The sequence below is a fragment of the Acaromyces ingoldii genome (genome assembly GCF_003144295.1).
Source record: "Acaromyces ingoldii strain MCA 4198 unplaced genomic scaffold FA10scaffold_1, whole genome shotgun sequence".
In the NCBI taxonomy this organism is placed as follows: Eukaryota; Fungi; Basidiomycota; class Exobasidiomycetes; order Exobasidiales; family Cryptobasidiaceae; genus Acaromyces; species Acaromyces ingoldii.
Window position 1 is genome coordinate 4338458 of NW_020290247.1, and position 22953 is coordinate 4361410.

The following is a 22953-nucleotide window of genomic DNA, read 5'->3' on the forward strand; positions in this document are numbered from 1 at the left end:
AAATCAACAGAAAAACTCCCGGCAAGAGTCCGCTCTCCTTCGCACCCGATTCGCCAAAAGGCATAGCCGGACAATTAAAGCCAGTTCCCCCTCCCCTGGTGTGTGCGGAGTGTGAAGGTGGAAGATCATCTCACTCATGCAGCAAATATGTTGGGCGGGGCTCCGACTGGCTATATCAAAAAGGAAGATGAGGCTTGACCGTTAGAGCCCCTCGAAGATCCCGTCCATTCCCCCGCTATCTTGCAACCAATACACGCGGTTGTGTTTCGCCTACATCTCAGAGCCGACGGTGGCAACGACATGAGCACTCATTGTCAACACCTTTCACCGCTCTCCTCCCGAACCCTAGCGAAACAACGGGCCTACGGCGCCTGAAACGCACCTCGGACCTTCGCTCCATGCTGCAATAGAGTAGAAAGCGCGGCGCAGAGAAGATGTCTGACACGCTTGCCAGGGAGCGAAGGTTCAAGCTCGCAGAGAGCAAGCTAGACGAAGAGGTAGATGAGGAATTGTCGTCCCAAAGCGAGGAAGAAGTCGGCGCTCAGACGTCTGGGCCTCGGGCAACCTCCGCGAGCGCGATGCCCGAGCCCATCACGGCGCTGAGAGGTCTCACAAGGAGGGGAAAGCCAAGGAAGGTTTTCCGTTATCTCGAGGGTCTTGATACTCTCGGTGGATCCGGTAGCCTACAGGCTAAACAAGCAGAAGGGGAACCAGATGCCCCCGCACTTTTGCTTAGCAAATCAGCAGAAACCGCTTCTTCATCCGACCTCGGTCCGAAAAGACACGGGAAAGAGTCAAAAATTGCGCGGAAAGCTGAAGGAAGGAAGCCAAAGAAGGTGAGACTGTCACAGGGTCTTAGGCCGCCATTTGAACCAACTGCGGCTCACCCATCAAACAAGGTAACAATCGCATGCGTCTTCTGCCGGCGCAGCCACATGACCTGCGATGATAGCAGACCGTGCAAACGATGGTGGGTTTTACGCTCGGCTATGTCCCGCCGTCTCTAAGTTGACTGTATCAATCCTCTTCCTTGGTGACAGCCACAAGCGAGGAATTAGCCACCTTTGTCGAGATGAAGAGGTGCAACCAGGCTCGACGGGCGGCAACTCGGCAGCCTCAAAAGCAAAGCTTGCGTCTGCCACCAAGGGTAAAGCCAGGACAAAAAAGCCAACCCCGAAGCTCACAATCGAAGAAAAGACACATCTTGCTTCTCGACGAAGAAGCACGACAAGGCTTTCTTCGGAATCGTCGTCCTCAGAGGACTCGAAGAGCGGCGATGCCGAGGAAGCATCGCCATCGCCAGCATCTGGTGTGTTTCCCATTCTCACCAAAACGGCTTCCGACCAGACTTTCCAGGACCTGCAGCCCCAGCCATTCCAATTTCTTCACCAGATCGAGATGCAGCAGCAGCAACAGCAGCAACAACAACAACAACAGAGCGTCTTTTCAGATCGACCAGACGAAAGTGGAAACCGTGATCTGTTGGACGAGCTTCTCAACGACTTCCCATCCATGTCGCAGCCGCTAGCATTCGAATGGGACAGTACTACGTTGCCTTTCGTGAACGTCATGTCTAGGGACCCTTCGGCGATGACCATGACAACTTCGACGACAGCAACGACGGCGGCGGAAGAGATGGGAGGGTCGTCATCTAGACTTAGCATCTCTCTCGCGAACGTGACAGATCAAAGAACAGATCCACCTACGGAGCCAGATCACCGCCTTGAACACCACTACCACTCGCACCAGCATCTGCAGCAGCCACAGCCTCAGCTTCCTCACAATCTCCCGCAACTACTGGTCGAGGGTGGCGGTGGGAGCCCAGGGATCAGGGTAGAAACAGGTGTCAGCGGTCTCGACCTCCAACAACATCCATCGCTATCACCTGCCATACCGTCTCCTTCGACGTCGACACCCTCAAGTAGTGCAGCGAGCATCGGAGGAGGGCGGCTTCTCACGCCGGTAGAATACGCTGCCATGAAGCTGAATCAGCAGCAGCTCCAGTCACCCACCTCTATGATCTCTGACGCCGATCTGGAGCTGCTGAAAAGTGAAGACCAGTTGTGAGTTGTTGGCATCTTCTTCTCACATTTGTATACCAAGATTCTGACGGAAGAAACAGAGGGATGCGGCGTGTCAAAGGTTGGGTGCAGGACATGTCGGGCTTGAGTTGCTGGGATGCGGGTCTCTCAACCCGCATCGTCCGGTCTCTCTCGACCATTTGCTCTGCCTTGTCCAAGGCATCCTTGATACGAGATGCAAATGACACGAGATGGTACAACGAATCACTCATCTCGCAGCAGCTGCATCAAACAATTCTCTCCTCGACGGACCAGAGTCAGCCACCGACCTTCCTTGCAAATCGATGGGGAGACATCAAGACGTGCAATCTGGCCTTCTCCAGCCTCGTCAACCACGAAGCCACGTCCTCCAGCCAAAATCACAGCCAACATCCCGTGGAGGGAAGCCTCCTTTCGATCCTGAGCGCCCCGCTGAGCGTGTCGATCTTCGAACATCTCGCGCAGCTCATTCGCGAACCTGCGCTGACGTCAAACCCAACTCGCCTTACGGGTCAAATACTCGTCAAGAGGACGACACGCCAGCCTGGAGCAGCAACAACTAAAAAGGATGACGAATCGGAACATGAATCTAGAGCAACGATAGTCTCCATTGCCTGCCACTTGTCTCTGCACGTGTGGCTCGATGATACAGGTTCTCCCAACCTCGTCGGCAAGCAACCAAACCTCCTTGTCGGCGTTCTCTCTCCAATACTGTAGATAAGATTATTCACAAGATCCAGATGACCGCTGTATTAACATCACCTAGGGCCATGGCCACGCTTCTAAAGATCCATTTTATGCTTTCTTCATGTCATTTCAACATGGTCGAATACGAGAGGGTGAAGGACTCGGAACTGAGGAGTGGGTGGAAGTGGGAGAAGTGAATGGGGGATGGAGGACTATAAGACACAGTAGGATAGCACGCGGTTCTGAGTGTTCGTGAAACGAGGGGTGGGTGAGGCTGACAGTTGATTATGCTGCACAAGATTGGTGAGGAAATGTCCGTGATTGCAGAAATAAGAAATGAAGTGGGTCGGACTCTGTTGTAGAGATCATACGGCCCCTGAGAGCGTATCGTCGATGGCCTGGTTGATCCTCGCCTTTCGTGAGGCCAGGTCCGTCGCGTTGGGGAAAGAAAGCATGACTGCCTCTCGCACGCTCCGCTTCGAGACCTGCATCAGGTCCGTTTGTGCGGCCAGATGAGTCCTGACGGCATTGACGAGATCCTCGTCGGTAGGATTGGGGTTCAGATTCATCTCCAGTCCGCCAGCCGGCGCCGCTCCAGGCGGTGGGGCAAACGGATTTGATCCTCCGAGAGTGGTGAATGTCGATGTGGGCCTAGGAATCGCAGGCGAAGAGCCCCATGCGCCTCCCGTCGTCTGTTGAGCGAGTGGCATCATCGAGCTGCGTGTGCCAAGCCCGATATCAGACCCGTTGGCAGAACCAGGAGAAGGTTGACCCATGGGAGGCATGCCATACATGCTCGGCATGCCATTGCCGCCACCCATGAACATCGATGTGCTCGAGTACATGGGCATGCCGTACATCGACGGCATCGGGCCGGCGGGCATGTCGTACATCGATGGAATGCGCGACATGCTTCCACCACCGCCAAGTCCGTTAGCCGCAGAGCTTTGCCTCGAGTGGTTGCGAGACTTGTCAAGGACGTTGGTGTTTTGGAAGTAGTCACCCTGACCACCATAGTCTGACCCGGCCACCGATCCAGCGTAGTAGCTTCCAGCAGTCGGCATTTGTGGGTAAGGGACAGCATTTGCGTTGCCAAATGGTCCGCTCATGTGGCTATGGGCGCCACCGCTCAAGCCAGATCGCATCGAATTTCCGTCGGGTTGCATCCATACGTCGCGCTGATACTCGCTGAATTTCTTGAGCGGGATCATGCTATCGTCGTACGGCTCGTCGTCAGTACCGGCAACGATCTTCTTGTTGCCCTTTTCGCCAACCACGATACGAGTGTTACCCCACGAGAAGTCATCCATGTGCCAGAAGGAGTAGATGGGCAGGAAGAAGGACCAGACGGGATAGGCCAAGAGGTAGATGAGAAGCCAGCCCATGTACTGCCACTGTCGCTTGAGGAGGAAGATGACCATCTGGAGACCGTACACGGCAGCGATCATGGCGAGCGAAATGTAAGGAATGGCGGCGTTGTGCGTCGCGACAGTGACGATGAGGTAGACGAGGTAGATGGTGGTTGCTGGGAGCAGAATGGTACCGAGGAGGTCGATGAAGACAATGAAGCGCATTGAGAAGAGGCAGAAGCCGCAGAGTTCAGGCATCGTCACCAGCTCAGCCAGGTTGTGGATCGTCGAGTTGATCCACCGACGCCTCTGCGACAGCAAGATACCCCAGCGATCCGGTGCGCTCGTGTTGGCCTTTGCGTCTGCAGTGAATTTGGTGCGGAAGGTGGGAAAGTGCTTGAGGATGAGCGTCGTCAGATATCGGTCCTCTCCCAGTGAAAGTAGGTTCTTCTTGTGCAGAGTGTCGACTTTGTTTTCCGAGTAGTCGTCAATGACGCGGTTCGAGATGAAGAGGGGCCGTCCTTTGTCTGCGCTTCTGATGCGGTACATTGAGAAACAACCGGGGAGACAGGTGACGCTGCCAAAGAGAGACTCAAAGGCCTTTGCCATGTGGTGCGAAATGAAGTACTCGTAGACCTGAATCATGGTCCACCACGATCCTTCCTCGTTGTCCAGCCTGGTCTCACCGCAGAGGGCAATAACTCGTGAGTCGTCTGCTGCGACGGCCACCAGCCGATTCAATCCATCGGCCTCGACGCTGGTGTCTGCATCAACCATGAGGACGTACTCGTAAAATGCCGGATCGATACCAATGACGTTTTTCATCTGGTGGTAGATCTCCAGCTCGAGGGGATACATGGGTGAGTCGAAGTGGACGCGATTGAGGTACCTCATTAGGAGAATCTGTGTGTCACGCTTGCCGCGATTGCCTGGTCGGGACCTTTCCGAGGGTCTTCCGACCTTGACGACGACAATGTAAGGGACGACGTGGCCCTCGAACTCGTACAGACCCGAGTAGACTTTGCCGTAATTGAGCTGCTTGGAGCCTTCGGCAACCGACTTGAACATGAGCGGTTCCGGGTCGATCTTTGGATCAACTCCCAGGATGTCGAGGACAATCTTCGGCGTCGACTGCTCGTTTCCGCTTCCAACAATCATGCCGTCACAGATGATGAACAGCAGCTTACGCTTGTCGTCGTACTGCAAACCTGCGAGCGAATCGATTGTCTTGCGGAGCTCGTCCTCACCCTCTGTGTAACAGGGCACCTGGCAAATGACAAACTTGTCTTGTTGCTCGGGGGTCCTCTTTGGCGCCAACTGGAGCGCGGCCAGGAACTTGGCCAGAATTGTTGCGACGAGAAGGCAGGAAAAGGCAAGGAGCAGGTAGTTCTGGACCTGGCATCGAGCTGTGTCTCTGAAGTCTGTACGGCCGGCGTAGAAGACATTGTCAAGACAGCTTTGTGTGGCAGCGCGGGTCTGGTCGTCGAGTGCACTCATGGCCGTCTTGAAGTCGTCGGAGACGTCCTGGCCTGCTTGGCTGGTAAAGAGCTGGCTAACGTCCTTTGGCAGGAATGTCGTTTGGGTATCGTCAACGCTGAGAGAGTTCGTCCAGACATAGTCGCTCAGATCGTAAATCTTGCCGTCGACGATGGCCCAATTCTTGTCGTTGCCCTGCTTAGCCACGTCCTTCGTTGAGGTGACGTAGTAGCCCTTGTAGTGCTTCTGCATATATGGAAAGAAGCGGTCTCCATACCAATTGGTATCGGCCAGCCGCGAGCTTTGGTCCTTTGCTGCGGTGCCGGAGTAGTGCACGGCCTGGATCACGGTCGGCGTGTAGTCGCTTGAGCTGGTGTTGGTCTGGAGTGTGACTGTCGTGTCATTGACCAAAAAGGGCCCGCACCCTTCCGAGAGAGGGACGGGAAAGTAGGCCGTCAGGTCCTGGCCGGCGAGTTCGAGCATGACATCGTTGGTAACCTGGTCCGTCGAGTCGGAGTGTTGGTTCTTCCAGAATTTGGTCAAGTCGTAGACCCGACCGCGAACGGCAACGTAGTAGTCGTCAGTGCCGGCATGCTGCGACAACTGAGACTTGTTCCAAGCCTTGTTCGAGTCGGGGCAGAGGATTCGTCCAAAGGCAAGGATGTAGAAGAGGATGAAGGCGCATGCAAAGAAGATGAGCATGCAGATCGTCACCTTTTCCCTCCAGGCCATCTGCACGTCGGGCCGTTTCATGCCACCGCAGCGCGAGAGGAAGAACGAGGGGATCATCCAGGTGCAGAACCATGTCCATCGCACCCACCACCGGCGAATGGCCGTGATGGGCTCTTCCTCGAGCTGGTCGATGCCTCCCCTCTCCAGATTGTTGCCATCCTTCTCCAGCACGCCAATGCCGTGGAGTGCGGGATTGACAATGTCGCCATAGGCCTTGTCAGCGCTGTGGTGCACCTCTTCCGGCGGGTAGACCGAATTTGCCTTTGGCGCGACCAGCGAGGCCGTGTCCATGGGTGATGTTGTCATGTCGGCTTCTCTCTGTGCGATTCATACATACGTGTCAGTGTCCCCCCGGAGCCAGCGACGGCCAACTTGCTCTCACCTTCTCCTCTATCTGTGCTTCCAGCTCTTGTCCCACCTCTCCTCTCTCAGCCCTTCTGTGCTAGAAAGTTGACGCCGGACGAAGCAGAGGCGCTGCTGACGCGTGAGATCCAGCGCCGAAAACCACGAGTAGAACAGCAAAGCAAGAAATGTCAAAGAGAAAGTGCAAAAGCGAATCCTTGTCTCGCAAAGCGCTGAGAGGGGCCGAGTGAAGAAGATAGGGAAAGGAGGAGGAATTCGGCCGTCGCCCCCGTCGTTGTCGTCGTCTGTTCAAGAGGTCAGAGAAGGTAGAGAATGGAAAGAGAATGTGTGTTGGCCTAGAATCGGAGAACAAGCGACCAGACGGGCCGTAGCCTTTTAGTCTAGGGTGCGCGAAATGTTGAACGGAGGGGGCGCGAACAGGAGGAAAAAAGAGCTAAAAAAAAACCAGTCGAGCCCCTCCCTCGAACCAGGGGAAATATCAGAAAGGCGGCGGATTACATTTCACTACAGGGTTTTCCTAACTACACAAGCGCAAGACTACTACTGTAAGCAAGGTCACGGAGAGCCGGCGCGTAGGTCCACGCGCGCGGGCGCAACATTTCACTATGAATTCAAAGGAGGGGCCAGAAGGTAAGGGGCAACGCCGATTTGTCACGCGTGGAACGAGACCTGGTGATCATCGCCTTGTTCTTTCTGAGGTACACTGGGGGCATCAAGACAGAAGATTGGCATCGAAAAAGCCAGGCCACACAAGATAATTTATTCGGGTAGTCCAAGTCCCGGCTTCTACACTGACTTGCTCATTCTAGAAGGTCTGCTTCTTTCCAAGGAAGTCTGGTCCGTCCACGTTGCTCAGGTGAGCTCGTTGACGCTAGCCATCTTCAAGATCTCATGTATCTGGTGATGCGTCACCATGACAAAAAATCAGACGGAAGGTCATTCAGGGTCTAGTGCGCTTATATAAGCGGCCTGACCCTCTCCACTCAATCAATGATGTCGTGTGTTGCCTCGTTGGCTTTGTCCAGGAGGGAGGAAGGGTCAACCGCAATTAGACAGCATCGTTGACTACCACACACGGGGCATAAGGCCTGCTGTGTCAAACAGCTTCTGAGGCAGTAAATCAAGGGTCCATTCATCGATGTATGCTGTGAACATCCATAAATGTAGGGATGCGTGAACACTTTCTCCTCGTGCACCCCTGCATTGAGTCGACCTACCTTCCCTTACCAAATCGGCATCCCCTACCAATCAAACAGAAGAACCAAGCGAGATGGCAGTCAACGCCGCATCGAATCTGGCCCAAAAGGTCATGGGAGACGTGGAGACGAGCATCACTGCGTCGCATGCGTCCGATGAGCAGAAGTCGGCGAGCGGCGACAAAATGCAAGCGCTGACCTGGCAAGGCGTCGAAAAGGTCGCGCTCAAGACGGTGGCCAAGCCAGAGATCATGGATGACGAAGATGTCGTCATCAAGGTCACCGGCACCACGGTCTGTGGCTCGGATCTGCACCTGCTCCACGGTGACATCCTGCAGCTCAAGGCAGACGATATTCTTGGCCACGAAGGGATGGGCGTCGTCGAGTCCGTAGGTCCCAAAGTCAAGGGCCTAAAGAAAGGCGACCGAGTAGTCTCGTCTTTTTCTATCTCCTGTGGCTCTTGCAAGTTTTGCAAGGAAGGCTTGGGAAGCATGTGCGAGAAAACAAACAGCAGCAGCGTCATGCAGGCACTGTACGGACAGAGGTAAGCGTTTTATCGATCAGTTGACCGTGAAGTGTAGGTTTCCTGAAGCTTGATTCTCAGATTTTCAGCTCTACTCGGCTATGCGCACTTCGCAGGCGGGCTGGCAGGTATGCAGTCGGAGTACTGTCGCATTCCATACGCCGACCACAACTGCCTCAAGGTGCCCGATGGCGTTTCGGACGAGAAGGCCCTTTTCCTGAGCGACATTGTCTGCACTTCCTACCATTCCGTCGTCGATGTGGGCTTTCAAGCTGGCCAGACGGCCATCGTCTTTGGCGCCGGGCCCGTCGGGCTCAACATTGTCCAGTGGCTCCTGGCCGTGTTTGATGCCAAACGCGTCGTGCTGCTCGACTCTGTGCAGAACCGTCTCGACTTTGCCAAGCAGGCCTTCAAGGGCCGACCGCTCGAGGTCGTCAACATCGAGACGGACTGCGAAGGCGGAAACGTCGTCAAGAAGCTGTACGAGCTTGAAAAGCTCGGCTGGGACGTCGCATTTGACGTGGCCGGTTTCCGATACGCAAAGAGCCTGGTGCACAAGGCCATGCGCGCGACCGCACTTGAGACAGACACGCCAGAGACGCTCAATGAAGCCATCATGGCTGTACGCAAGTTTGGACGCATCTCCATTGCGGCTGACTATGCCGGTCTCGTGAGTTTCCAGTCCAAGCCAACCGAGACTTTGAGGCTGACAAAAGTGAACTGACATTCGCCCAGACCAACGGCTTCAACATCGGCGCCCTCATGGAGAAGGGCATCATGCTCAAGGGCAACGGTCAGGCGCCCGCGCAAAAGTACATGAAGCCCCTCCTCGACGACTACATTGTCACGGGCAAGTTTGACCCGACGCTCATCCTCACGCACCGCTTCGACTTTAGCGAAATGGACAAGCTCTACTATGCCTTTGACAAGAAGCTCTTTGACGAGGAAAAGGGCGTGGGCATCCTCAAGTGCTTCGTCCAGACGAGGCACTCTTCGGCCCCAGCGCCCGGTATGCCAACGCTCACAAAGGTCCCATAGGCTGCCCCAACGGACCCGATACTTCGCGATGAATGGTAACAATGTATTTCGAAGTAAATGATGAAAAATTTGGTTGTTTGTCAAGCGAAAGAATTGAAGAGCGGGGTATGACATGGATGTTGAGAAGAAAGACGGGAATCCCGTTGCCGAGGGTCTGGAAGAGAAGCGAAGTAAGAACTATTTGAATAGTGGAGCTATCAACAAAAGAGGAGGGAAAATGATGGCCGTCAAAGGGAAGTCGTTAATACATTTCGTGAGCCCGTCACAAGACGTCGTTTATCGTCGTCATCAGCAGCGTCATCGTCGTCGTCGTCCATCGTCGTACAAAAGCAGACGAAGAGGGCGGCCTTGAGGTGCCCATTCGCTGCCGAAAAGGAAATAGAGATCCTTATAAACACATGTGAACAAAGGAAGTAGGGGGGTTGGCAAAGCGTCTCAAGTGGACGTGCGCTCGTCGGCACGAACGATGCGCTCAAACTCTCGAGCGAGCTCCTTGCGCTTCTTCATATCCAAAGGTCCCGTTCGAAGCTCAGGGTTGCTGACCAGGAGCAGCTTCTTGACCCGGTTCAACAGACCCCGACCTCCGTGCAGTGGAATCTCAAGGGCGTCGTACCGGTGTACGTATCTTTCGGGGATCAAAGTCATGTCAGCATTAAGCTTCTGCACTGGCTCAGTGCGACGGGGGGCTCACTTTTCAAATTTGGTCAGCTCAGCAGTGTTGAGCTCCTCGCGGAGCTTCATGTAGAGCCTTCGGTGTGCGCCTCGCTTCTCGTCCTCGTCCGACGGTGTCGCCTGCAACTCGCTCATCGTCTCTGCATCGGTCGAGTAGCCAGCCTTTGTGCTCGGGCCATCGCTGTGATCCGAAGCCTCCGGGGCGTGCTGACCATGAAGGTGGAACGCTGCCGAGCTGGGCGGCGTAGGCGACTTGGGTCGCATGTCGTCCATCATGCTGGTCGATCGCGGTGCCACGTTCTCCTCGTTCTCATCGGCTCCACGCTCGCTGAAGTCGTTGTAGGAGGAGGAACTGGAAATGTTCTGCTTACTGTTCTGAGCCGAGCTGTTGGCGCTCAAGGGCTGCTGAGGACGCACACCGCCATTGTGCAAGCCCGTAAAGACGCTAGAGGCAGCCGAAGGTAGGCCATCCGAAAAGACATCATCGAGAGCGACAGGGATGATGTCATGGACGCTTGAGCTGCCAGCGCGGCTGCGGTTCCGAGATCGGGATCGGATCTCAAAGTTGGCACCCGAGTTGTTGCTCATCCTCGAGCCCGGCCTCGAGGGTGGGCGGGCAAACGGAAGATTGACCTCCGACTGAGACGAGATGGTGGCCGCCTGGTGGGCCTGTGCCTGAAGGTACATGAGCTGCTGCTGCTGCGAAAGCGACGTCCTTCGCAGCTGTCGCCTCTGTTCGACGGCACCCTGGAGATAGTCTTCGGTCACTGTCTTGGCATCCGAGTGGCTGCTACCGCTGCGAGACTGCAAGTTGCCTTCAAGAGCACGCAGCCCAGCAAAGTGGTTGCTGTCGCCGCCCTGATGGTCGTCGTGAAGCTCGACTGGGCTGCCTCTGCGCTTGGGCATGTCAAGACTCTCGCCGCTCGTCTTGCGCTGGGCCTCGGACGTCGGCGATGTCGAGCTCTTGATGCTGCGTTCGCCACCGAGGTGGTTGGCCGACGCCGATGCTGGAGGCGCGCCCAGACCGAGCAGTGCGTTGTTGGGTTTGCCAAGTGCAGCCAGTGCCTGCTTGGTGAGGGCATTGCCCTGGATATACGAAGAGGGAGGAAATGTCGACGAGGATGAGATGCGAGCCGAGCCGCCGTTGGAGTCGTCGGTCTGCGTCTGGCACTCGACGAGCCTTCGCGCGGCCGATGACATCCTGCTGCTCGGTCGGCCTTCAGCATAGAGCTCGGCGTCGTCACGGGCGAAGGCGTCCTGTCCAACAATGTCATACAGATGGCTCTCTCGACGGTGATGGGATGGGTGGTGAGACTGCTGCTGCTGCTGCTGGACATAGCGGCCGTGACCATCGGCTAGCGAGGTCGGATCAGACATGCGGCCACCGTTGCCAAGCTGTGGGATGCGGCCGTTGTTCACCATCTCCATGCGAGACTTGTGCTCGCTGAGAGAGTTGTTGCTACTCTTGTTGCTAGGAACGCTGTGGTGCGGTGCATGCTGCTGTATATGCTGATGTTGATGTTGATGCTGGTGCTGCGAATAGTGCTGCTTGGTAATCGTGTGCATCTGCCCGTCCTGCTCCCGGGCGTGGTAAGGAAGCGAGATACTGGACACGGGCGTGGGAATACGCAAATCGGAGCGTGCGTCTTCCTCATCGCGCTCGTCGATGTAGAGGTTCGAGGAGCAGGCAGGACCATCGAACGAGTGCCCGTTGCTGGCAGCGTAGCGCGGTGGCGAGGGAACAGAGATGTCGGCCAGGCCGAGGTTGAGAGCCCGTGCTGCTGCTGTCGCGTTACCGCCGCGAGCATACTGCTCGGCCAGCTCGCCAGCGGAGTGGCTTTGCGGAGGCCGATGGCCGCGGGAGCCAAGCTGCGTTGTTTGGGGAAGCCATCAGAATCGACCGTCGAATTGTTCGAGGAAATAAGGAGCGACAGTCTCTCTCACCCGACTCGAGGCCCTGCCTGCTTCGCCAGCTTTGCGCCTTGCCCTCTCCTCGCGCAGGGCACGATTTTCGATCTCCAGGGCGTTGATCTGCTGCTCCTGCCCCGACTGGAGATCCTTGAGCATCTGGTTTTCCACCCCGAGGGCTTCGCTCTGGCAAGATTGTGCGACGTCAGCGTGCCTTGGCCTCATTGGTAAGGGAAAAGGAAAAGAGGAGAAAACCCACCTGTGCAAGGAGCTTGGCAGCATAGCGCTCCCAGTTGCGACACTTGAGGGCCAGCTCGTGGATCTTCGCTGCGTACGCGGCCTGGAGCGACTCGACGCCAAACTACAGGGAGGAATCAGTTCCGAGCTGGGGCATGAGTAACACGGTGCTGACTGCAACTCACGGCATGTTCGGAACCTCGTTCCCGGTCGTTGGCAGGAGGTGAACGAACCGGAGGAGAAGCAGGCGTATCGTGGTGGTGGTGGTGGTGGTGAGGCATTCGCGCCTGCGCTGCTTCGGGCTGGGTAGCGGCCCTTGTATGCACCGAAGGTGCTCGTGCGTCGCCGTCGCGAGCGACCGTGTGAAGCTGAGGGTGGCTGGCTGCTTTGGGCTGGAGCGACTGGTGCGTCGTCTGTCCGCTTCCGTGGCTACTGCTCGCGTGGGAGGACCCCTCGGCATTCTTGTGGTGCGACTGGCTGCTGGATCGACTCGAGGTGGCCGAGCCGATGGCGGCCGCCGCGGTGCTGGCTGATTTGGGGCCCTTGCCCGAGGAGGCCTTTGGGCTGATGCGCCTGGATGCTTCGGAAGAGTGGTGCTGCGATGAGACGACCGACGAGCTGCGTTGGCGAAGGGCCTGCGTGGCCTTGCCGGCCTCTCGTTCGCGCCGCAGCTGGGCCCGCAGCTCCGTGTTGAGCGTCGCTCCTCCCACTGCTGCTGCTGCTGCTGCTGCTGCTGATGCACCACCACCGCCACCGCTACTTGCTACTCCTCCACTGCCACCATTGATGGTCGAAGAGTTGCTGCTGGCCGATGGCAGCATGGGAGACGAATGCTGCGACGATGCCTGTCCATGGGCAGGCTGTTGCTGCTGGTGCTGCTGCTGCTGCTGGCCTGCGGCAGCTCGTTGGGCGCCTGGCCCGCTCGATGTCGGTCCGCCCGTGCCTGTGCCTGCATGACCGGCGAGGGGCCGCTTCATGGCCGTGCTCATGGCTCGACTACTGTGCGATGATGATTGACTGGCTGCTAAGAATGGGGATGGGGAGAACGATGGGCTATGATGAAGGTCGCGCTACCGTCATGGACAGGAACAGCGGCTCCAGCAGCACTAGCTCTAGTTCCAGCACCAGCAGCGGGGGGCGGCGGCGGTTGGTCCAAGTTAAGCGGCGACTGCGTTAACGTGACAGCGCGGAGATACTGGCGGAGGGAAAGCTGACGAGGGTGTCCCGAGGCGAGAAAAGCCAGAGAGAAGAGAGGGGGGGGGGGGGAGGCGGTTTGTTAAACCAGACCAACAGGCCGCGCCCTAGTGTTGCTCTCGCTCTGCGCGTCCTCGCCGGCGGGCCTGCCCTCTACGCGAGTCCGCTCTTCTCTGTGTAAAGCCGTGTCCTGCGGCCAAGTGACTTGATCACAGGCCTGAGGTACCCTCTGCAGTGGAAAGAAAGAGAGTTGTGAGAATAGCGAAAAAAGGAGGAAGACGAGGCAGGCAGGCAGGAAAGAGAGTCGCACTCTGTGTGTTGAATATGTGTGCGTGAATGTGTTATTTGTCGCTTGCGCCGCGCCGTTGCCGAACAGGTTTTCTGTGCCGCTGATGAGAAATTGTGACAGAGGGCAATGTGATGAGGAGATGGTGGGCTGAACGTCCGCCGTTTGTGTGTACGCGCGCCCGTCCGTCTGTGCGTCCGGCTGTTTGGGGTTTTAAGAGGGATATCGTGGGGACAAAGGGAGGATGGCGGTGAACGCAGGATAGACAGGCAGATCCATGCGCTCGGAGAGCCACACGGTGCGAATGGGCCGATGACCGCCCTGCTGCTAGGGCTGCTGCTGCTGCTGCTGCTGCTGCTGCTGCCTGTCTTGCAGCAGCACTGCCGGGCAATACCCAGCAGGAGCGGGCAGCGGACGACGCACGACGGCTCAAACAAAGGGTGCGGTGCAACACTTTTTTTTTTCTTCTTTTGGTGATCTCTCGGTGGAGAAGGCGCCGCCGCCCGACAAACAACACAAACACAACCACGTCAGAGCTAGCCAGGCCCTCCTCCTCAATCAAGCCAAATAGGAAAACCCAAAGAGAGACTATCTCCGCTTCATTTGTTTGTTTATTTTAAATTGCTTGACTTTCCTTCTCCCCCCCTTAGTCTTCCCCTTCCCAGCGCACTGGATCGGTACCAGGGACTGTGCACTACCAAAAATGGGCTGTTGGGCCCGTGTTGGTCCCCTCAGTCGCACAGGTGTTGTTCTCGCGTTACGCGTCGTCGCATCCAGCCAGTGTCTCTTGTTGATTTCCGTCGCGGGACCACCGGTTCCGGCCGTCCAATTAATGCCAAGCGATCGTCGTCGTCCCTTTGTTTGTGACGAATAACGCGTTGTTCAATCACGAAACTAATTGCAAGGACTTGCCAATCGGCACGGCACAGCGCAAGGACCGTTGGCAGTGGAAAGCAGCATCAGCAATAATATACGTGGAGAGAAATGAGAAATCCGCTGCGATGCACCTCATCTCGAAAGCCGTCATATCCCCAGATGCACAAACGGTCGTCGACAGTCGACTCATGGCGGATCCATTCTCTTCAGCTGGTCATCGAACCCGAGCTGACGACGTAATGCAGCAGTCCAGCACACGTACAGGCTCAAGCTAAGGCTCCGACGCATACGCACGAGATCCATCACCATCCACGCAAGGAGTTGGTCGCGCCCTCTTTCCTTTGTCACACGACGTACAGTACACCAGCAGGCAGAATGGGATTGACGTCCCTTTGTTCTCGCCCGAGGAGAAATAATATTACGTTCAGTTCAACCTTTTCAAAAGGAGTTTGCCACTTTTGAATTCCCTCCTGCACCTTCCCTTTTGAGAAAGGGTGCACAGCGCGAGTGGTGGGTCGGGATTCGAGTCCCACAAGTCTGGTTGACGATCGGATGCGAAACGAAACTGCCCATCGATGGGCTTGCTCCTTCTGGCTAGCGCTCAGCGACGGGTCCCGAAACACATCTAAATTGCGACCGAATCTAGTCGGATGGCTTGCCAGAGCGGCGTTCGCATCCTCCAGCCCGGTCTGGTCGAGCGGGCAAAGCCACCATCCCGTCCTCTGCCAGCCACTTCACTCGGCACCATACCATACTTCATCCTTCGAACGGGTGACATTCGAACCGGTCCAGGCAAGGGCAAGGAGCCTAGGCTGGACGTGGCTGCTCTCCCTGCGTTGCTTGAAAAGGTGATCTTTTGGAAGGTGCGCCGCCACAAAAAAAGAAAGGCGCGTCTCTTCGCTTCCGAAGATCCAAACGCGCCTCGTCACGTGAGAGTCGGTCCGGGCACCTGTGTAGGCACGTCCTTTCCCTCTCCGTCACCCGCCCTGGCCCAACTCCCTCAGAAGCCGGAACTGTAAGATGGATGTATTTCTATGAAGGGGCCGGATGGGTGCAGTTGGCGTGCAGAATGAAGAGTGGTAGCTGTATGTGCGAAGCCAAGGCTCACCCGTCGTACCTCGGCTTGTCTATTGGCTTGAACATCTTACCGAGCCCGCGGACGACAAAGAGATCTCCCGAGTGCGGCATCTCGCTCTGCGGTCGGTCTCCCTCTGCATCACAGTGAGCCGACGTAACGTAGAGATCCTCGAGATGCTCGCCGCCCCAGACGCAGCAGGTCAGGTTCCAGCACGTGGGTAAGCGGACCTCAAAGTCCACCTTGCCCGTCGCGGCGTTGATCCGGGTCACTTTGGCACCTTGAAAGCGAGCCGACCAGATGCCGCCCTGCGCGTCCTGGCAGCAACCGTCGGGAATCAGACCGTGGGGGCTGCCCGACTCTTTGTAGAAGAGGCTCGGGTTGCTGAGTGTGCCATCGCTAGATACGTCGTACATTGTGATCTCGCGCACTTTCGAGTCGGTGTGGAGCCTGGAGTGCATCGACGAGTTAACGTGCCCATGCCCATTGTGGAAAAGAGTACGAGGAAGAATGATCGTAGCCTCACATCTTGCTGTTTGGCAGCCACGCCATGCCGTTGCTGATGCCGATAGTGTCCTTCATCTTTCGCGGGGCAAGCTTGGGCGCCCTGCCTTCTGCGATGTCCTCGAGCTTGTGTCCATTTGGAAGAGAGTCAAGGACGAAAAGAGCACCTTTCATCTCCAATGGAACGCCCATGATGCCGGCCCAGTAGCGACCGTGAGGATCACAGGAGCCATCGTTGAAGCGCTTCGTGGAGGCGACGATTTCCGCGTCCAGTTCCTGTGTGAGGTGTCGAAGCTTGCGAGGCTGCGTAGAGCTTGTTGGGGGAAATGGGAGATCCTGCTCCGTGAGAAGGACATAAGAATATCGAGCCGTGGCGACGAGCTATACAGTGATCATGGAGGAAGAGCAGAAGCCGCGGTCAGTGACAGACAATGGCGCGGCCATGATCCATCACCCTCACCCCGCTATGCTCTCGCCGCAGGACGAGCGAGGTGATGGGCTCTTCAAACGTCTCAAATCCATGGGTGCCGCTGCTGGGCTCATACGTGTACACACGATGATTATCAATGTCGACAAAGTACAGCCGGCCCGTCTTGCTGTCCCATACGCATCCTGTTCGGGCGGTTGTCAGCCATTAGCGAGAGATTCCATGTCGCTCTCCCCCCCACGACAATGGCAGCGACAACGAATGCCACGCGTCGCTCCCACAGCGCCCTCACCTTCACCGAGAGCGCACTGCAGCGACAGCAGCGGCTCCTTCACCTCGAGTGACTCGACCATCAATCGCAGTGACACGCAGTGAGTGGAAGATCGAGAGAAAAGTTCGACGTCACCTTAGCCAGTCTGTTTGATTTTTCGGTTTCGGCGCGGGGGCACAGCACACTCACACGCTCTCACTCATCGCCTCGGCAGAATTAATGTCAAGGATTTTACAGATTACAACGAGACAAGGAGGGGGAAAATGATTCGAGCATGGTACTTTTCACTGCCGTTTTTGCTACATCTGCTTCTCATCGTCAAAGACACCGTGGGCTGCCTTTCTCCGGAAGGCCGCCTGGTCCCGCAGCCACTGCCGGTATTCGCTGATGCTACCCACCTTTTCGCCATAGGGGTCCGGGGGCCGGTTCTGGATAGTCTGCCTTGAAGGGTCCGCCCTCCATTTCTTGATGCGGTCAAAGAAGTCCTGATCCTTTTGCTCGAATGCCTTCATGTCTCGCCGGTGGAACATTGACCAGATCGTCGAGCCCAGCGTCGGCCCAATGAGGTACCCGAAGCCTATTGACCCAGGTGGGAGGTGAGCCCTACACTGAGAAGGTGCGCGGAGGGAAGCAGACGGACTCACCTGTGCAGCCGATCGTGGCTAGCGCAAAGACATACACGGGGTCGATGCCCATGACGGCCTGGCTCGGGTCGACCTCTTGCGTCAGAAAATACGAGCCGGCTCCTGCGGCGGCGAGAAAGGTCGTGGGGACCGTCGTCACCAGGCCGGCGAGCCTCTTCTGCTTGCGGAGGCTCAGGTACCGATCCCATCGAACAACACTCTGAGCCGTCGCCTCGACTTTCGCCGACGTTGATGAGGCAGATGTCGATGTGGAAGACGACGACGACGATGGAGAGGAAGACGATGGCGTCGCAAAGGAACGGGCAAAGATCGGCCGAGCGAAGGCGCTAGAAGAGCTACCTGACGCCCTTGAAATCATGGCCGGAGACCGCCGAGAGAGCTGGCCAGCCAGAGACATGACTGGTCGATTCAGAGCAAATGGTGTCGCTGGTGAGGTCTCTCTGTCCGTCTGTGGTTGGCTTGTTCCCTTTCTTTTCGTTTTGCGCCGACGAGAGCCCGCTTCAGATTTTCACGTGTCGACCGACGCCTTGGACTCCACTAAACCCTCAATTAGAGAGTCGAGGCCACGAAGGCAAGCTTCCCCGTCATCGATCCTTATTTCGAAGAAGATTGTGGTCCATGGCGACGGAGGAGCCAAGGCCCAGGGAGGACGCGCAGGAAGGCGGCGAAGGGGAGTCGCTGCCACAGAAGGCTGGCCAGACGGAGGAGGAGCCTGTCGATGGCAAGGTGACGCTCGAGCAGGAAGAAGCTCGGGAGGAACTAGGCGTAGAAGGCGAGCCAGTAGGACAAGGCGCCGAGAGCGAAGTAAAAGAGCAAGATGCCAAAGAAAACGAAGATTTTGAAAAGCAAGACAACAGCGACTCTGACGACAAGGTGGCTGCTGAGGAGGCAAAGGTCATAGAGGACGTCGACAAGGGTGCCGTCCAAGCAGCACACGACAAGCCCGCGACTGAAGAGGGCCAGGTGCCGGTGGTCAAGCACAATCGCGTCGAGAGCATCGAGGCGCCGAACCGAAAGCCAGCGGCACTTGGAGCATCGCCTGCCTCGCTGGACGAGCATCGAAGCAATCTAGGTCTGGGACCCTCTTCGTCGTTGGGCGATGCAGCAGGATCTGAGCCGAGACGGACCCCCTCGCAGGCGGGCCTACAGGCTGATATGACACAGAACCGGCACGAAAGCACCAAGGACAATGCCAGGGCCTACCAGCCCCCACCACCCCGGTCCTACCTCCAACTTCGGGCAATGGTGCTTCAGCTGCCCAACGCTTCGTCGACGAGCACCAACAATCCACCCACGCTCATCCTCGAAGGACGGACAAACATGTCGATGGCGCGCCGGTCCTACTATCCTCGCATCACTCGCACCCTGCCCGAGCTTCAGCTCTGGGTACTCGTACTGACGCTCAGCTTTCCCGCGTCTATCTTCTCGCCCTTTCAGTACCCACCGCCGTCGATGATGGCGGGGGGAAGCATCCAGGATGGCGACCCAACAGTGAGGGCGTACCTCTACCAGACTACGAACCAGCTTGCGAGGATCCTCTTGAAGCCCCATGTCCTTCAGCATCCTGCCACCGCAGCCCTGATCGACAGCGACTTCAGCTACGTGCCTCCGTTCCCCAACGTCGCCGTCGAAGGAAGAGTGCGGACCAAGGAGATCCTCGATCGAGCTATCGCAATGACGCGTGCCGGTCAGGACCCTCTCCGGCCAAAGAAAGGAGGTGCCGCGGCTGCCAACAACTCAACCTTTGACGTCGACGGTGTGGCGGCGGCCCTCGGTCTGCCAGCCCAGTACAACAATTCGAATGGTGCAGGAGGATCATATGCTTCTTCATCTCAGGCCCAGTCGACCACTCGCAACCCGCTGTCCATCTTTGCGCGGGGCAACAATGCCAGCCCGCAGCGAATTGCACAGCACCAGCCGGTCTTGTTGCCGCCGGGCGAGGAGGATCCGGACGAGGAGGAGCTCGCGGTGGCCAGGAACGAAGTGACGAGACTCGAAGTGCAATTCGAGAGAGCTGCAAGGGCTGCACAGGCTGTTGTTGAGAGGAATGGTGGTGCGTAGCCCTTCTTATCTTGTCCTTTCTATCAACTATATTCCTTTTACTGACTTTTGCCCTTTTCTCTTCACGCTCATCAGCCATGAGCGCCATGGTGGGCCAACTAGCACGGAGTCTCTCGGATCTGGGCGAGCTCGACTCGGTCCGGACCGTGGCGAAGCGCTTGAGGGAGGAGGAGATGCTCGCACACGTCGCAAAGGGTCTTGAGGCCTGGTCGGCAGGCGAAGGCGGATCGACATCGAACCTCTCGTCGACGCTTATCCCGACACTTGCCTATCAGTCCTTTAATGCTCGCACGGCCATCGATGCGCTCCTTCGACGAGCAGCCGCCGCGACGCACCGGCACGGGTCGCTGGTCAACCTGGTCCAGAAGCGTCGCGAGGCAGAGCGGCTCAAGCGCAACAGGGGCGAGATCCGACAGGACGAGGTCGACTGGATCCTTGGCGAGCTCAGAGAGGCACAGAGGACTACGTCTGTCTTGACGCATCACCTCGCTGGCTTTACCGAGACGCTGAGAGAGGACCTCAAGGCGCATTCGAGGCATGCCCATGCTGACTTGCAGGCCAGCATGGTGGCGCATGCACGCGGCTCCTTGCGCGCCCAGCGCTTCACACTCGACAGCCTGACGAGGACGAGGGATGGGCTCGTGGCGAGCCGAGAGGGCAAGAGCATTGCTGCATTGATGGCGCAGCAGCAGAGGGAGCGCGAGGAGGCGGAGAGCGCAAAGACCGCTGCTGCTGCTGCTGCTGCCGATGGTGAGACCACTTCCGCGGACTCGAAGGTGGTCGGGGCGCAACAGCAGCACGAAAATGAGAATTCAATTGAAAGCGAAGACGTGAGAAAGCAAGAGGAGGAGATCAAGCTGGCGGAAGAAGAGGCTGCGCGGCGCAAAGAGATGCTCGATGAGCAGCAGCGGAGGCGGCAGGAGCTTCTCCAATCGCAGGAGGAAGAAGAGGAGCAGAAACAGGACGAAGCAATTGCAAAGGAGACACAAGAAGAGGGGCAAAGACAAGAAGAGGAAGGAGAAAGTACCGCTCAGAAGGAAGCCACGCCACCTCGGCCACCGGAAAAGGACCTCCCGCCTGCCGTCGAGGCATCGCCTTCATCTGGTGCACCACCCCTGTCGACGTCGGACGACGACGACGAGGTTAATGAGCGCCGACGTCTCCCCCGAGGAGTCGCTCAGTCCATGTATCTCCCCGGTCCCAGCAGTCAGGATCGAGACGTCTTTGACTCTACGCCGGTCCAATCCTCGCAGCAGCAGCAGCAGCAGCAGCAGCAGCCACATCTCGCAGGCATGGGTGGTATGTCGCAATCGGCCACGTTCTCGCCCCCGAGGCGGGCCATGGCGCAGTACTCGAACCCGTTTGCGCGCATGCCCGATTCCTCTGCGCCGGCGGGGCTTCCTCCTGGCCAATTCAGGCCGCCTGGAGCGGGCGCAGGGCCACAGCAGCCGGGCGCAGGACCTGGAGCAGGAGGACCAGGGGCAGGCAGTGGAGGCCCATGGGGAAGCGGCAGGGGAAGGCTGTCGGCCAGCGACGCCGCTCGGAGCTTGGGAGGGCGCTTCTGATGCAGAGGAAAGCTGGGCACAAGGAGAAAAATACTTATTTCATTACCTTATCTTCTTTCTGTCTCTGTGTCTTTTTGATTGGGAGCTGGACGTGTGAAAAGGTGACGCTGAGAAGGGATTTCTCAAGAGTAAGGGGGCTTTAAAATAACATGAGCAGAGATTGAACCACGGCAAGGAAGGCGTAAGAGGGCGAGAGCAGGGGGGGCCTGAGAAGAAGGAGCCCGCGGCGTCACTCTTCCTTTGTCTCAATTTTTGTCAGGTGCGGGCCGATGAGTTTCGACATCTCGAAAGAGCTGCAGAGGAAGTTCGTCAGACGACTGATTGGCAGAAAGAGGAAGCAAGACGCACTCGACGGTTGACTTGCCAAAGAGGGATTTCAACGTCGGATCGCACAAGATCTGTGGGCAGGGTTCGTCAGCTCTTCACATCAGCCGCAAGGGGCCGTTTGACAGCTTGATAAAGAACCTACCTGGCGCTTGTTTTCTGGATTCTGTAGCTCGTTCCCCTTGATGTACTGCCACAGCTTCTTCGTGACTTCGAACCGCGGCATCTGACATAGAAAGGCATCAGCTGTCTTGTGAGCTGGCAAAACAAAGCCTAACGAAGCACCCACTACCTCGCCCTGGCAAACCTGGCTGAGCTCCTTGCTGAGTCTGAGCGGCCGGTTGAACGGATTGTTCGGATTCGGCGCCTTTTTCTCTCCGTCGTCTGCGCCCTTTGCCTTCTTCTTCTTCTTCTTGGCTGTTCCTGCTGCTGTTGCCCCACTGCTCTTGGACGACTTCGATCGGCGAGCGGCAGCCGCGGCCGACTCTGCGTCTTCCTCCTCGGAGGACACGACATCGTCTGCCCGGCGCTTCTTCTTGGCCCCATTCGCCGCCGACGAGGACCCAACTGACGGCGGCCGTGGCTGGGGCGGCAAGCGGGCGCCGCCCCCATTTCCAGTCGCGGTTCCCGAAGAGGACGGAGTTGAGTGGGAGCCGGGCACGCCTCCGAGACCGGGCAAGGCCAAGCCACCGCCGCCGCCGCCGCCGCCGCCTCCACCGGCACTCGTGGCGGACCTCGGCTTGACATCTCCCTCCTCGGCCTTTACCGACGCCTGGCTGCTGCCGCCATCTGCAGAAATGACGTCAAAGCATCGCTTCGTGACCCCATCGACGGCGCTCTTGTGCTCCTTGGACGCCGGCTGGAAGCCAATGCGCCGCATGAGGGCGCCCTCGCGCTCCTCGAGCGCCGTCCGCACTTTTTTGGCACTGATCGATGCCAGATCGCTCGATCGGAGGATCCGCAGGATGGGTTCGCGCAGCGACTCGAGCGAGGCGGCGCTCAGCGACGACGACGACGACGACGACGTCGGCGACGAGGAGGACGCTGCGGGTGGAGCGGGGCCTGCGCGCGAAGAGCCGGTGGGGAGCTCCATTCTTGGCCACGCTTTGCGAGATGTATGCTCTTACTCTCAACGAATCCGCTTAAAGAGCAGTGCTGGGTGCGTCGCTATAGATCAAGACGAGACGAGAGAGAGAGGGGGGGCAGAAAGATACCCCGGTGGATGCAAGAGCGCGACGTGGGTCCGATGGGACGAAATGGTCCGATGGGAAAAGCCACCAATTCTAAAAGTGACCAGACCGACGAACGTGACTGCCCGTTCTCGCAAGCGCAATTCCTATCTCCATATCCTTTGAGGTGGGAATCCAGAGCCACGTGGGAGAGGAAGAACGTAAGAAGCGAAAGAAATCGAGCTTTGTAACAGGCACCGTTTCCAAATTCTAAGAGTCAGGTTGGCGAGATAGAAAAAAAGAGAGTACAGACCGT

The 22953-nt window shown here is 57.5% G+C and overlaps 8 protein-coding genes across 8 annotated transcripts; 3 read left to right on the forward strand and 5 right to left on the reverse strand.

The window, feature by feature from the left end:
* Nucleotides 1-434: 434 nt before the first annotated feature.
* FA10DRAFT_291639 (hypothetical protein) lies at nucleotides 435-2777 on the forward strand (the record flags this gene model as incomplete). Its single annotated transcript, XM_025524363.1, has 4 exons — nucleotides 435-836; nucleotides 900-970; nucleotides 1041-2063; nucleotides 2123-2777. 4 exons carry the CDS (start codon nucleotides 435-437, stop codon nucleotides 2775-2777), a joined length of 2151 nt encoding a protein of 716 aa, XP_025381565.1.
* Nucleotides 2778-2835: 58 nt separating this feature from the next.
* On the reverse strand, nucleotides 2836-7063 carry FA10DRAFT_249106 (chitin synthase 6). The gene is made up of 2 exons (XM_025519519.1): nucleotides 6687-7063; nucleotides 2836-6622 (listed from the first exon to the last, which is right to left on the reverse strand). The coding sequence occupies exon 2, from the start codon at nucleotides 6608-6610 to the stop codon at nucleotides 3113-3115; it is 3498 nt and encodes a 1165-aa protein (XP_025381566.1). The 5' UTR covers nucleotides 6611-6622; nucleotides 6687-7063; the 3' UTR covers nucleotides 2836-3112.
* An 810-nt stretch (nucleotides 7064-7873) lies between these two features.
* On the forward strand, nucleotides 7874-9450 carry FA10DRAFT_249110 (GroES-like protein). The gene is made up of 3 exons (XM_025519520.1): nucleotides 7874-8407; nucleotides 8468-9056; nucleotides 9122-9450. Exons 1-3 carry the CDS (start codon nucleotides 7938-7940, stop codon nucleotides 9422-9424), a joined length of 1362 nt encoding a protein of 453 aa, XP_025381567.1. The 5' UTR covers nucleotides 7874-7937; the 3' UTR covers nucleotides 9425-9450.
* Nucleotides 9451-9458: 8 nt separating this feature from the next.
* FA10DRAFT_277931 (hypothetical protein) lies at nucleotides 9459-13523 on the reverse strand. Its single transcript, XM_025523419.1, has 5 exons — nucleotides 12427-13523; nucleotides 12264-12365; nucleotides 12041-12190; nucleotides 10116-11965; nucleotides 9459-10049 (listed from the first exon to the last, which is right to left on the reverse strand). Exons 1-5 carry the CDS (start codon nucleotides 13228-13230, stop codon nucleotides 9860-9862), a joined length of 3096 nt encoding a protein of 1031 aa, XP_025381568.1. The 5' UTR covers nucleotides 13231-13523; the 3' UTR covers nucleotides 9459-9859.
* A 1988-nt stretch (nucleotides 13524-15511) lies between these two features.
* On the reverse strand, nucleotides 15512-17003 carry FA10DRAFT_47792 (hypothetical protein). Its single transcript, XM_025525506.1, has 5 exons — nucleotides 16896-17003; nucleotides 16637-16788; nucleotides 16199-16557; nucleotides 15706-16122; nucleotides 15512-15629 (listed from the first exon to the last, which is right to left on the reverse strand). The coding sequence occupies exons 1-5, from the start codon at nucleotides 16954-16956 to the stop codon at nucleotides 15575-15577; spliced, it is 1044 nt and encodes a 347-aa protein (XP_025381569.1). The 5' UTR covers nucleotides 16957-17003; the 3' UTR covers nucleotides 15512-15574.
* Nucleotides 17004-17080: 77 nt separating this feature from the next.
* On the reverse strand, nucleotides 17081-17961 carry FA10DRAFT_264909 (Pam17-domain-containing protein). The gene is made up of 2 exons (XM_025520836.1): nucleotides 17519-17961; nucleotides 17081-17451 (listed from the first exon to the last, which is right to left on the reverse strand). The coding sequence occupies exons 1-2, from the start codon at nucleotides 17913-17915 to the stop codon at nucleotides 17174-17176; spliced, it is 675 nt and encodes a 224-aa protein (XP_025381570.1). The 5' UTR covers nucleotides 17916-17961; the 3' UTR covers nucleotides 17081-17173.
* Nucleotides 17962-18084: 123 nt separating this feature from the next.
* Nucleotides 18085-20333, forward strand: FA10DRAFT_277933 (hypothetical protein; the record flags this gene model as incomplete). The annotated part of the gene is made up of 3 exons (XM_025523420.1): nucleotides 18085-19571; nucleotides 19655-20145; nucleotides 20196-20333. The coding sequence occupies exons 1-3, from the start codon at nucleotides 18137-18139 to the stop codon at nucleotides 20331-20333; spliced, it is 2064 nt and encodes a 687-aa protein (XP_025381571.1). The 5' UTR covers nucleotides 18085-18136.
* A 945-nt stretch (nucleotides 20334-21278) lies between these two features.
* On the reverse strand, nucleotides 21279-22948 carry FA10DRAFT_47706 (SWIB-domain-containing protein). Its single transcript, XM_025525505.1, has 4 exons — nucleotides 21758-22948; nucleotides 21614-21694; nucleotides 21493-21542; nucleotides 21279-21437 (listed from the first exon to the last, which is right to left on the reverse strand). Exons 1-4 carry the CDS (start codon nucleotides 22559-22561, stop codon nucleotides 21374-21376), a joined length of 999 nt encoding a protein of 332 aa, XP_025381572.1. The 5' UTR covers nucleotides 22562-22948; the 3' UTR covers nucleotides 21279-21373.
* Between the last annotated feature and the right edge of the window lie 5 nt (nucleotides 22949-22953).